This window comes from Pan troglodytes, chromosome 16 (genome assembly GCF_028858775.2).
Source record: "Pan troglodytes isolate AG18354 chromosome 16, NHGRI_mPanTro3-v2.0_pri, whole genome shotgun sequence".
Lineage (NCBI taxonomy): Eukaryota > Metazoa > Chordata > Mammalia > Primates > Hominidae > Pan > Pan troglodytes.
Genome location: NC_072414.2, coordinates 55,179,066 through 55,192,475, shown reverse-complemented (window position 1 = coordinate 55,192,475; position 13,410 = coordinate 55,179,066). Strand labels below are relative to the sequence as shown.

Genomic DNA, 13,410 nt, shown 5'->3' with positions numbered 1-13,410 from the left:
ACAAGGAGATATCTATCTCCTTCTACCTTATATGATTATTGAGTAGTTTACATAAAGTAATAACATAAGTGAAAGTACTTTGTAAACGGCAAAGGTCCAAGTGAAGGGAATGGGCAAATGATGTTGTTTCTTAACGTCCTAGTTGGCCTCCCCATATATGATTCTACAGTGGCTCCCTACTGCTCCAGGATAAAGTCCAGACTCTTGAATAAGGTTAGAAGCTCTTCTGCCCTCTAATGACCCAACTTCACCTCTTGTCACATCCCCCACTTACCTGAGGCTTCGGCCAAACAAGATGTCTTCAAGTTCCTCCTTCAAGGGCTATGCTATCTCTCTGGAGGGCAGGAGTGGCTCTGCCCAGAGAGCCTCCCTTCCTTACTCTCTTCCATTCTACCCAAGTAACTCCTCCTTTGGGGTCCAATCTGAGCTGAGATATAATTCCCTCCTAGAATCCTTCCTCGACCTCTCCTCTGCACACTTTCATAACACGTAGATTTACTCCTTTGTAGCCTTTTTCATCATTGTGTTAAAATTGCCTGGGTATTCATTAACTCTTTCCCGTTTCAAAATTTTGCAGACCAAAAAGTGTTGAATGAGTGAATTTAGTGAAAGTGATAATGACCTAATGTTTGGCATGAGTAGCTGACTGACAAACCAATATAGTACCTCCACCCCCAACTTCAAAAGCAAGGAGGAAAGAGGTTCTTGGAAATCTAGTTAAAACCTCACCCACCCCCAGCCACTCCCTTTTAACCCCAAAGCAAAAGGCTAATCAAGGGCCGAATATATACTTGCATCCCAGATCTCCTAGTCCAATTCCTTCCTTTTCTCCCACAAAATGTTGACTACGCCCAGACTGTATGCCAAACCATCAGTGTCTTTTCATAGCAAGAGAAATGAAGGCAGATGGGGTGTAAGAGAAAATAGATTTGAAATTAAAAAACAAATGCTCAATGTCAGGCTTTGTGTGACCTTGGGCAACCCCGATGCCTCTAGGCCTCAGGCCCACCATCTGTCAAATGGAAATTTAGCACCAGCAAAGGGCTTCCTATTATTTTAGACTATTTTTCACCTATCTCACCATGAGGTTTTTTTTTTTTTTTTTGTCTTGTCATGCTTTTTCTTTTTGTGGTGTTGAGTGTCTCACTATGTTGCCTAGGCTGGTCTTGAACTCCTGGGTACAAGGGATACTCCCTCCTTGGCCTCCCAAAGTGCTGGGATTGCACGCGTGAGCCACTGCACCTAGCCTCACCATGTTTTATAGGAAGTAAATGAGACTATTTGAAAATACTTTATACATTTCTTCTCAAATAAATACTTTTACAATTTTCAATAAGTTATCTTTCTGGTGATATTTAGCTTTATTACTCAAACCAAAGCATTTTAAAGAATAGGATTCAAAAACATTAAGCAATCTCTTTAGTACAACAAAGATTTTAGCCAATTTACAAGATCAATACAGGCTTGTTTGAATTAACTAATGCTACTTCTTCTTCTGTCTTCATGTCATCAAAACACTAGTGTCTACCAGTGCAAAGAATCCTCATCCACAATCATTGACTGAAGAAAGAAAAGGACAAACCCTTTTATAGACACTGTTTGATTTCACAGACTCACAGAATGCTGCAGCCAGAAGAGACCTGAAGACCATCGAGGCCTGCACTCACCCTTCATGATCAGAAAAGTCTAGTCTGATGTTTTCAGGAGGGGTTTGTGCCATGAATAATTCAAAACACAAACCAATTGTTTGTCACAGCCCTACGTACTTTTTAAAATAAGAATTAAGAGATAACTTGAACAAAAAACGGTAAATCATATAATAAGATCACAACATAAATGTAAAATGTAATAGTGCTTATCAAAGTTGAAGGCTGGCCGGGGGCAGTGGCTCACACCTGTAATCCTAGCACTTTGGGAGGTTGAGGCGGGCAGATCACTTGAGCTCAGGATTTAAGACCAACCTGGGCAACAGGTGAAGCCAAGTTTCTACAAAAAATACAAAAATTGGCTGGGCGTGGTAGTGCACAGGAGGCCACTAATTCCAGACTGATGACAAAGTCTCAAAGAAAGCCCACAAAAAACAAAAAACAAAAAAAACCCAAAGTTGAACGCTGAAGGGCCAAAATAAAGACATAACTGTGATATTATATATATTTATATATGCATGTTTTTCAACTTAATTATAATGGAATTTTGTGCATGTTAAAGAAATTATTTCACTTTTCCCACAAATTTTTCATCCTTCTACAAGGTTGGAAATTTTCAAAATGATGTAGACAAAATAGGGAATGCAACAACTCAAATTATTTTGTTTGCGGACAACACCCTGGTCTGTGTTCATTACTGGCTATGGCAGAGACAGGCACCAATTTTTTAAAAATTATCTAGTTCTAAACAATGTAAGAGAAAAATCGAAGTCAAAGGTCACTATTAATTCTCAAACTATTTTACAGAGACATTTCTAACTCTTTATCCAATAGTTTACTCCAACTGCTAACAAAAGCAAAAAGAGACTGAACCAAGTAGCCAAAGAGATAGGGGAAGGGAAATGTTTTAATTTTTCTCTTCCCAACCCAATCCCCTCTCTCTAAATCTTGGTATGGGTGAGATGCTAACAGACAGTGAAACAAGAAAGTGGTTGGAGTCATTCCAAAAGGGGAACAGTTGACTCTCAATAAAGAATTGTTTTCCATGCTGTATCAAGATTTTACTCAGAGATATTTAGAAGAGAAAAAGTAAACGATTCCTTGTTGAAAACCATAAAAAACGATCACATCCAAATTCATAAGCAATAAACAAATTACAGAAGGGTTAGTCACTGACATCTCCCAACACAAACTCTTTTTTTTGTAATGGATTTTGTGTATTCGTATGTATGCGTGCATAAGGAGATTAGAGTATGCTGCAATATCCATTCCAGATAAACAAATATTGCATAAGAAACGAATTTACAATTCAACTTTTAATAGATTATCCAATACTTCACATTAAAACTTGACCATACATCTTCAGAGTTGTCCTTCCACTTTATACATCAGGATAACATCTATGATTTATTAAAATAATTACCGCCAAGTTCTTCACCAAAATATGCAAAATTATAAAGTGATATGGGAAGCCACGCCAGTCCTAGCTTTGCCAGCAGAAGGCCGTGCAATACTACGCGTTGCTTAACAGCTCTGCAGATGGTTTTTATCATAATGAAGTGGGATTCCATACCTAACTGAGCTTTTGCAAAGTGCTTTGAAATCCTGCAATGCTGTCACGAGACCACAAGTACCACCATTATCCAGGCTTTCTCAGTGGTAGCAAGCCTAAATACGATGAACATGATAACAAGCAGAGTGTTAGCATTTTCCCTGAGAGTCAAGAATTAAACTTCTGGGCCGAGGAAGATGAGAGCTCCCAGGAAAATGTCCAAAGTTGCAGTAAACAGGTAAATACCAAAGTGCCTAGTTAAACTAATGCTAAATGCTACAAGTAGGACAGCAAGAAAATACTTTCATCACAGCTAATTGAGCTGTTGTAGAGAACTGTTCCCAAACTGTTTCCACCACTTTATGCGGCCTCCCAAAGGAAGTCCCAAGCAACTAAGTAACTTTTTTTGAAAAGCAGATTTATTTCTTCCTCTAAGGACAACCAGGTACCTACCTCCTTTCAGGTTCTTATTAATTCAACTTGAAATAAGAAAAATCCCAAAACACAAAACTGAACATAGGAAAAGGGCACCTCTCCAGACATACTATATCTAATAATTATTTACTAATAATATTACTAATATTGAAATTTAGCCATAACATGTTGGACAGCAAATAGCTACCTATTCATTTTAGAAAACAGCAAATGTGTAGGAAGTTGCCGCCCTCCCTCTCTTTCCCTACTGTCCATGGCAGACATTAGGAATCCATCACAGCCCTCAGCCTTGCTGAGCTCAGACAGGACCTCAGAACTCAACAGAACACAGCATTCCTGGCAGCCACTACCAATCCATCAGGATTGACATTTTTCATCCCAGCTTTGCATATTCCTCAACATACTATGCCAACATATTGAAATGGGTCTTTAAAGAAAGCCATTTCAGCCAGGTGTGGTGGCTCACTGTAATGCTAACACTTTGGGAGGCCGAGGCAGACAGATTACTTGAGCTCAGGAGTTTGAGACCAGCCTGGACAACACAGCGAAACCTTCTCTCTATAAAAAATACAAAAATTAACCAGGCATGGTAGTGTGCAACCGGGGTCCCAGCTACTCCAGAGGCTGAGGCAGGAGAACTGCTTGAGACCAGGAGGCGGAGGTTGCAGCAAGCCGAGATTGCACCAACACATTCCAGCCTGGGCGAAAGAACAAGACTCTGTCTCAAAAAAAAAAAAAAGAAAAGAAAAGAAAGAAAGAAAGAAAAAAAAAGAAAGCCACTTCAAGACAGTTTCAAGACTAAAGAAAACCCTTTATTTAAACTATAAAATGATCATTTTTTTCCTGTAAGATGAGAATAAAACATAACCATAAACATCAGTACTATAGACATATGCTATTCCAGTGAGATACACAAGGGCTCTATATAAAAATATTTATAAAAATATTTTTTTAAATAGAATTTGGCCTTATTCAACCCAAACACCCAGTCCAGGTCTAATCCACTCACTACCCTGTCACTCAAATGAGTGCTGGGCAGAACACAGACACAAACACAGCTCCATCTGCTAATTAAAAATGGGCATGAAACTGTTAACAGGCATCTGTTGCATTGTTTGAAGCTAATGGGCAGAGACAAAGCTGAAATGGCTCTTATAATGCAAACCCAGTGATTTCACTCATTTTCTATTTGGTATTTATGTTAGTAGGGGGTTGGAAGCTGGGTGTTAAAACAGCTTATTATGGAGACTGAAAGATAAGTAAAATATCTTTGATATTCTAAAACAAACCTTTCAAACTGATTATAGAAAGATACGTAGCATTTTATACTGGGGTAAGTAACATTCCTGTGTTAAGAGTCCAAATTAAACACTTTTTATCTTAACTCAAATATCATCTAATCATCTATAATACTGTGAAAGAGAATAGTAACAAATTCAAGCTATGCTTTACAGCTCATATAGGGCTTTCACAATTCATCCCTTCATCCGTTCATTCATCCAATGTGCAGACATTTAATACAGGCCTTGGAGATTTAAAAGGCGAATATGACTTGATTTTTGCTTAAGGAGCTCACAGCAACTCTGAAAGGTAGACACAGTATTCTTACACTCTGTTATAAGGAACTAAGGCCCTAGAAGGATAACTGACTCCCCAAAGCCCACAAAGCTAGAACGGCAGATGCCCATTGCTCTTAATTCAACATGCTATCTCCATAATGCCAAACATACTAGTCCACCTCATCTGCCTGGAAAATGAAAATAATTTAAGGCTTTTTTATGTCAATACCAGCTCTGATAAAGGATCTACTTTAAAGTACTGTAACCACCATACATCCTTGATGGCCATGCCTGCTTTGCAAGCTGGTAGCTCACAGGCCTCATCTAGCCCATAGACATGTCTGTTTGGCCCTTATGGAATGGCCCTCACATTGTTTTTTGTTTGTTTTTATTAATTGCCCATAAAGTTGAGTTTTTATGAGAAATTTTCAGCAAATCTTGAAATATGTGATGATTTTCCAGCATGGCAATGGTAAAGCTGCAAATAAAAAGCAGCCACGCCCTAAGAGAGGGAATACATACAATCCAGGGTCCACATCACACCCTGCTGCTTCCCATTCTGGGTCCACTCCCCTTACTCATAGTTCCCACCAGAACCATGTGAGTTTGCAACCCCTAACCTAGGTAGTAAGAATCTACAATCTTACCTTGAATTTCCCTTTTTACATTTCCGTGGCTACTTGCATTTCCGAAGCTTAGTGATATCATACTCCACATTACTCGCCACCTAAAATCTACTTCCCCATCCTCACCCCAACCCTCTTCTCATGCTATGAAAACTCTATTCCTGCAAAATATTCTCAAGTAACAGTTCTAACACACACAGGAGAGCTGATGTCCAGAGCTGGGTGAAGACAGGCAGACCTAGATTCGAGCTGGCCTGAGGCCAGCAGCTCCCTGCTCATCCACTTCAGGATCTATGGTTCTTTTCAGATTCAGTTATTGGATTCAATTCAAAAATATACTGCTAAATTTTTCTTTGTCCTCAAAGACTAGACTTATTTACCTCTAAAACAATATCTAAACCTATTTCCCTCCAGCTTTTCTCAGTGGATCCAAACAATCTCGCTGCTGTTGCCAAGAGAACCTCCTCCCTGACTTGCTGCCTGCAGAACAGCTGGTGAAGCTCTTCATTAAAGTACACATTCTTCAGACAGATCCATATTTGTACCCAAGACTCAGTTTCCCCATGCCCATCCTTTATATGTAGGAAGGCTTTTTTCATTCACTAGAACATTGATTGAAGAGATGAGTTTAACCCTTTATGATCAAGTATTAAATTCTACTTTTTCTGAACCAGAGTCGTTATCAATGCTATTGCTTAGATGGGAAATCTACTGGCAGCTTTGAAAGAACACAATGACATTAAAATAAGGCTTTATGTACAAAATGTTCAATATGAACTTGCATGTTCCTTGCATATTTTTGTTTGAGAAGTTGAAACCAAGGAAAACAACTATGAAAATGAAAATCAACTTGCTCTACATATCTGGATTATGCTCAGCCAAATGTTGATATCATCTTGGATAAAAATGTAAATATGACAAAGTTTGTTTTTCAGTCAATAAGTCTTGATAAAAGCTTTGAAATGCTACCAACCAAAAACAGTTTTTAATTTTAAGTAACGGTCAGCAAACTTTCTACAAAGAACCAGTTAGTAAATATTTTTAAGCTTTGTGGGATACATATGGTCTCTTTTGCATATTGCTTTATTTTTTAATAACCTTTAAAATATAAAAACCATTCTTAGCCTGTGATCTACACAAAAACAGGCTGCAGGTCACACTTGGCCCATAGGCTATAGTGTGCTAACCCCTGATTTTAAGGAAAGTGAACCCAAGAAAAATATCCAGTGTTACAGAATAAAATGTCTAAAAGTACTCTGATGAGACTAAGCTACAACAATTACTAACATACCCCCATTAATATGATTTCATTAGTTACTTTACGTATGGAAGAAATTTTAATGATGGGATACACTTTGATCTCCTAATGTGAAACTATAGACACAGAAAGGGCAAAGGACAGCTATGCGCTGAGTTATTCCAGTATAAACTCCAACAGAACTCAGAGTCATTGTAGTAACATTTGCTATTCACCTGAACAGACTTGGCTAATCGAAACGGAAATATCTTAACTTTCCTCACATAAAGGCGTATGTGCAAACTCTAATTCTTCCCTGGAAAAGGTGATGACTTGAATTAATGGGGATAATCATACTGATTAGGAATAGTAGCAACTCAGTTGTGAAAAGTGACATAGACTTGGATCTGGGGTTTCACTACAGGATCTGCTATAATCAGCTGTGTAATTTTGAGGGTGTCAAACCTTCATTTTTTTTTTTATTTATAAAATTGGGACAGGAATAAAGTAGATAATATCTAAGACTCTTTCTGCTGTTAAACTATGACTATACTAAATAGTGAAACCACTCAGGAAATACCTAACAGGAAGAAGGGGGCAGGGCAGCAGAGAGACGGCAAAGGGAAGAAGCTCTGATTGTCCTGTCAAGAGGACAGGGCTGGGTTATCTCTTTTTGTTAAACCAGCACCTTTTTCTGTCCAGAGCCATTTAAAGACGTCGGTATGCCCTCATATCAATATTAAAATGCATCCATTTCCCATAGGAAATATAATCTATAGCTAACTGTATCATCATTCCTAGTTGTCTTTATGTTACATTTTACAGGCACTTAATTAAATGTTTTTGATGTTGTTGTTGTTGTTGTTGTTTGAGATGGAGTCTTGCTCTGTCGCCCAGGCTGGAATGCAGTGGTGCGATCTCAGCTCACTGCAAGCTCTGCCTCCCAGGTTCACGCCATTCTCCTGCCTCAGCCTCCCAAGTAGCTGGGACTACAGGTGCCCGCTGCCACCCCCGGCTAATTTTTTGTATTTTTTAGTAGAGACGGGGTTCACCGTGTTAGCCAGGATGGTCTCAATCTCCTGACCTTGTGATCCGCCTGCCTTGGCCTCCCAAAGTGCTGAGATTACAGGCATGAGCCACTGCGCTCGGCCAATTAGATGTTAATTATGATTACATAAGGGTTTTTAGAGCCAATAAAAAAAATTCAATTTTCAAACATTTGGAGTGAAAGGCGAGTTGGTCCTAGGCACTTGACCAATAATTTCAAATGGATAAAACATCCTTTCCTCACAGTTAACTAAACTATTGACAGATATACTAGAAGATCTTCAAAAAGTCAGATACAAGAAAATCTACCTTCCAACACCCCTCAAAGAGCAAAAAGGAAATGAAGGGACCTGAGATATCAGAGAAGATAGCAAAACCTTATTTATTCACTTATCTATTTTTTAGAGACAGAATCTTGCTCTGTCTCCCAGGCTGGAGAACAGTGGTGCAATCATAGCTTACTGTAATAACCTTGAACTCCTGGGCTCAAGTTATCCTCCTGCCTCAGCCTCCCAAGTAGCTAGTACTAAAGGTGTGCACCACTCCACCTGGCTAATTTTTTAATTTACTTTTTGTAGAGATGGGGTCTTGCTATGTTGCCCAGACTGGTGTCAAACTCCTGGCCTCAAGTGATCTTCCTGCCTCAGCCTCCCAAGTAGCTAGGAATACAGGCACACACCGTTTGGTGAATTTTTGTATTTTTGTAGAGACAGAGTCTCGCTATGTTTCCCAGGCTGGTCTTGAACTCCTGGCTTCAAGTGATCCTCCCACCTCAGTCTCCCAAAGTGCTGGGGTTACAAGCGTGAGCTACCACACCCAGCCAATAGCAAGACCTTAGAGAAGTGAGAAGAAGAAAGTATCTCTGAGACAACTGTATCTGGAATCAAAATGACTGTCTCCTTCCCTTCGTGATGACAGAACCCCTATCAAAACAGTGTCGAAAGATGGCAGATTACCATTTTTAAAACTACTAAAACTTTGACAAAGCAAAATTAAGACTTAAAATGTATCTTCATGGGAAGAAACAGACACCCATACATATCTACCAAAACACATACATACAAACCCCAGGCATTGAGAAATACATCTTTTCCGTATGACACAGAGCTTATCAAGTGCTGTCAGCAATGCTATGGCAGACCTCATCAAAACCCAGTCAGAAAAGCACAGGAACTTACACACTTAGGTACTTCATGACTAGGGAGGAGATGGGCTGTCACCTCAGTAACTTCAGATCACCTGGGAATGAGGTGAGGGGCATGGAGGGAGTGGCTGCTAGAGATGTCAACACTCAAAATCTATACTTGTAATCAGTGAAGGGTCCGTGGAACCAGAATGGTGCTAACATTCACCTTATTTTCCCAGCTTAATTTTGACTGCAGAGCATTAGGTTTCTATATAATTCTGCAGTTTGAAGGCAGTGTGCTACCACTTCCTGTTGGAGCTCTGGGGCTAAATAAGAGGTATGGGATTTCCCCTCCTCCACGTCCACTGAAGACACAGCTCACGCCTCTTTTTACCACATCCACCTCACAGAAAATATAAAGACCAAGATGTCACATGAGATTCACCTCCTTTTCATGTTCACTTCCTATTCTAATCTGTTTCAGGACACTGGTTTTCATGCCTTCATAGCTGTCACCCTCCAAAGAACCTCATTTCCATCATTTTTTGAAATCCACTGATAGACTTGAACCCTTCAAAATGAAAAGTATTTTTTAAAAGCTACTATTTAAAAGGAAGCAGATACCCTTACAGGAAACATGGGACAAAAATTAAGGGAAAAAGAGAAAACGAATAAAACTATTACAAACAAGCAAGTCGTCCAAGAAGCTTAACAAAAACAGCATCAGCGAGATTCACTTACTTTCAAGGCAGGAGATACTTCTGGGAGGCTCAAATACAGAATGGACAAAAGGACACCCACTCAACTTGTTAGAAATTATCCTTTACCATCTGTACTGCAGTATGCATTCAACAATGAAAAATTGTTATTTGAGGCTTTGAAATTAATACAAATGTCAAAAATTAACACCCTTTAGTTGCTGTACCAGCAGCTACCACCAAATCTTAGGAATATACTTGAGAGATGACATTTAAAATCTGCTTTTTCAGAAAAGAAAAAGTCCCACTCAAGACTGACTGCCAAGAACTTGCAATTCAAACTTCCCTAAGCCCAGACATCATAACACCCAGGAGATTTTAGACCATTCAATCTATATGAAAGAATCCAGAATGAGCAAACAAACCATAGCCTTTACTAATACTTAAAGAGTGTTCTATACCAAATACTCTTTTTTAAAAAAAAGATAAATTATCCTTAAAAATACACAAATATTTAAACACACGTATTACCAAAGCACTAGCTCTCTATTATTTCCCAACCCAGAAATTCATGGTGAAATATGCTGTAAGAACCATACGAAAGATGACTAAATAAGCCACTATTAGAGGCCAGAAACATCACCAACACAACCAAAAGCTGAGGTATTCTTAAGGTCCTTAATTAACCTGCAACTATTTAACAGGAGAAATGATGTTAAGGTGGTCACTTCTAAAAAAGCTTAAAACCAGCTTTGACTGGGTCTTCAGTTTATGATAAGTTAAGAGATCTTATTACCTGAACACAGTGTCTTCCAATACAAAAGTAGAAAGGACAGCTCCCAGCCAGGATCAGAAAAACTCTTGATTCAATTGGAAGTAACTGAGAGGTATATCACATGTTGTGATTCATTTAACAATAATTAGAACCAAAGCAAAATATACAGGGAGGCAGGTAGAATGTAAGTTCAATTCCTTGGCTGAGAAGCTGTTAAACATTCAAACCGAAGGATTTAAAATACTGAGAAGTCTTGCTTCTCAGGAGATGGTAGTAAAGAGGTGAACCATATTTTCCTGACCACATCATTTCCAAAAGTCACTAATTCCCTTAACATCCATTAACACTCACAGAACAAATTAACGCTCTATAGACATTATTCCATCATTAGTCACATTTTGCTTTCTCCTGCACTTGATCCAAAGGAAGTAAAGAGAAAATGGTAATCAGTTACTATAGCAAGTCTTGCGCCCCACTACTTTCCATTTCCTCTATTTTCCATCTCCTCTGTCTTCTCTGCTCAACCTTCCTTAACTATGATGTTGCTTCCTCTTTTCCTTTCCGTCTCACACCCAGATCCCTTTACTTTCTCCACCAAGTATCCTCATTCTGCCCTCTGATCCCTTGAACTCTTCTTCCACCTACAATTTTCTTCTGTCCCCTCCTACGACATCTCAGTCCAGACCTCCTGTGGCCAGCCGTCCCCTTCTTCCTCACCTCCTGACCGCTCATTCCCCTGAATTCCCTTCCAGTTGCCTGGTTCTCACCTCTCTGTCCCTTGTGTCCTCTGTCCCTTTACTTCACATCCCTCTCATTGCCCCCATCCCTCATTTCCCCCTTCACATTTCCTTCCTCTCCTGTCTTTTAATCATTGGCACGTCCACTATCCCCTTCTCTCTACATGAGATTTCCTGCGTCTTCCCCCCAACACATTTTGTCCCTCAGAGACCCCTCCCTGTCAGTCTCCGAACCCTCTCGTTCCCCCAATACCCCTAGTCCTTGTTCCTCTGTTCCCCTTCCCGTTCCTTTGCCCCCAAGTTCCCCCTTCGCCCTTAGCCTCACGTTCCCGCTCGCCCCTCTCCCTCACGCCCTCGCCCCTCTCCCTCACGCCCTCGCCCCTCTCCCTCACGCCCTCGCCCCTCTCAGTGCCCCCGCCACCTTGCAGTCCCCGGGGTCTCCTCTCCCGGGCTCCCAAGCGCCCCCCGCCCTCTCCCCGTCCCCTAGTACCCGCCCCCCAATTCTCTACCCGGTCCCGGGCCGCGGCCCCTCCCTCACCGATGGTGGAGATGAAGGTGGTGTTGAAGGCGTCCTCTGAGAAGCGGAACAGGAGGCAGGTCTTGCCTACTCCCGAGTCGCCGATCAGCAGGAGCTTGAAGAGATAATCGTACGTCTTCGCCATCTTCTCGCTCCGGCCCTCTGACCGGGGAGCCAGAGGAGGCGGTGGAGAGAGGCGGGGAGGGGGCCGCGGGCGAGGGGGCGTGCCCGCCAATCCGCCGCTGCTAGCCCCGCCCCACGCCCCGCCCCTCCTCTCGGAGAAGGCCTGCGCGCCCCGCCCCGTGCGGCCAATCGGCGAGGGCTTCGTCATCACCGCCCGCGCCCCGGGACTTCATGGGACTTGTAGTTCCTCCGGGGAGCCTCGGGCGTGCCCCGCGAGGACTGTCCAGGCGGCTCCAGCGGATAAAAGACCTGCTATGGGCGGGGTGACAGGGTGGAGGCGTTTCCACCCGAGCTGGGAAGGGAGGCCCCGTTTCGTACTCTGCTGGTCGAGCCGCCGGAACTTAACTTTGTTATTTCTTTGTGTGCAGACGCCTTCCAAATCCAGGACCTCAGAATCAGAGCCCCGTAGTTCCCGCATCTCTTCCGCCGAGACCTGGAGCAGAGATGCTTTCTTTCCTTGGCGCTGCTGTGGCGCAGCCTACGGGTTATCTGCAGAGGGCATTATCCAGCTTCTCCCCGAGGCCATGCCCAGCACCACTATAACCCCCTCCCGCAGCCCCTCAGTCACAGAGCTGAGAAAGAATGGTTACCATGCTAACTCGAACCTCACTCGTGCCCCCTTCTTCACGCCACACAGACCAGAGCCAAATACAATGAGTATTTAGAGAATCTGCTACGCTGATCGCTCCCCTCTCCTCGCAGGAGGATGGATTTTTAAATCTGGGAAGTCTTGTGCTACAGGTCTGTGCCCCATGAAACTGCAAGCATCCTGTGAGGCGGGCCACGGGAATTTAGAGAATAAGATTTGAATTTAGTCTTGGCTCTGCTGCATAACCGCTGTGACAAGTCATGCAGGCACTGGACATTTCAGTTTTCTCATCTGTAAAATGGATATGAAACAAGATACTTCATAGGGTTCCAGTGAAACTTAAATACTAAATGTGAAAGTTCTTTGAAACCCATAAGGCACTGTTAGCAGTGATGGTAATATTCATTACTCTTCAGTAGGCTCTCACTTAATTGATGACGAATATAGGGAGGAAACAGCATTCTGTTATACTCAAGTTAATCCTTTATTATTTATTGTCTTAGGCTAATTCTCTGTTTTGTGGATGTATTGTTCAGTCCCCTTTCATTTGCTAGTGGCAGAAACCCAACCGGATTAGCTGTTGTGAAAGGGGTGTTGACTGGTTCAGGTAATGTGGAAGCAAAAGGCTAAGAAGGTGTGGGACTAGGAGTCCACCCTGCCAGGGCTCTCTGTCTCTCATCTGT

The 13,410-nt window shown here is 41.7% G+C and overlaps 1 protein-coding gene across 3 annotated transcripts in view; it reads right to left on the bottom strand.

Annotated features, from left to right (window-relative positions):
* Positions 1–12,911, bottom strand: part of RAB8B (RAB8B, member RAS oncogene family) — a 78,697-nt gene extending 65,786 nt beyond the window's left edge. For 2 of the 3 annotated variants that reach the window (XR_010151726.1, XM_016928333.3), the window contains exon 1: positions 11,977–12,208. Coding sequence is in view for 2 of the 3 variants with exons in the window: in XM_016928333.3 (XP_016783822.2) it covers positions 11,977–12,100 (124 nt within the window). In the remaining variant the exon portion in view is untranslated. Of the gene's footprint in view, positions 1–11,976 lie in introns of all 3 variants that reach the window. The other variant, XM_009429300.5, reaches the window with a different exon arrangement.
* Between the last annotated feature and the right edge of the window lie 499 nt (positions 12,912–13,410).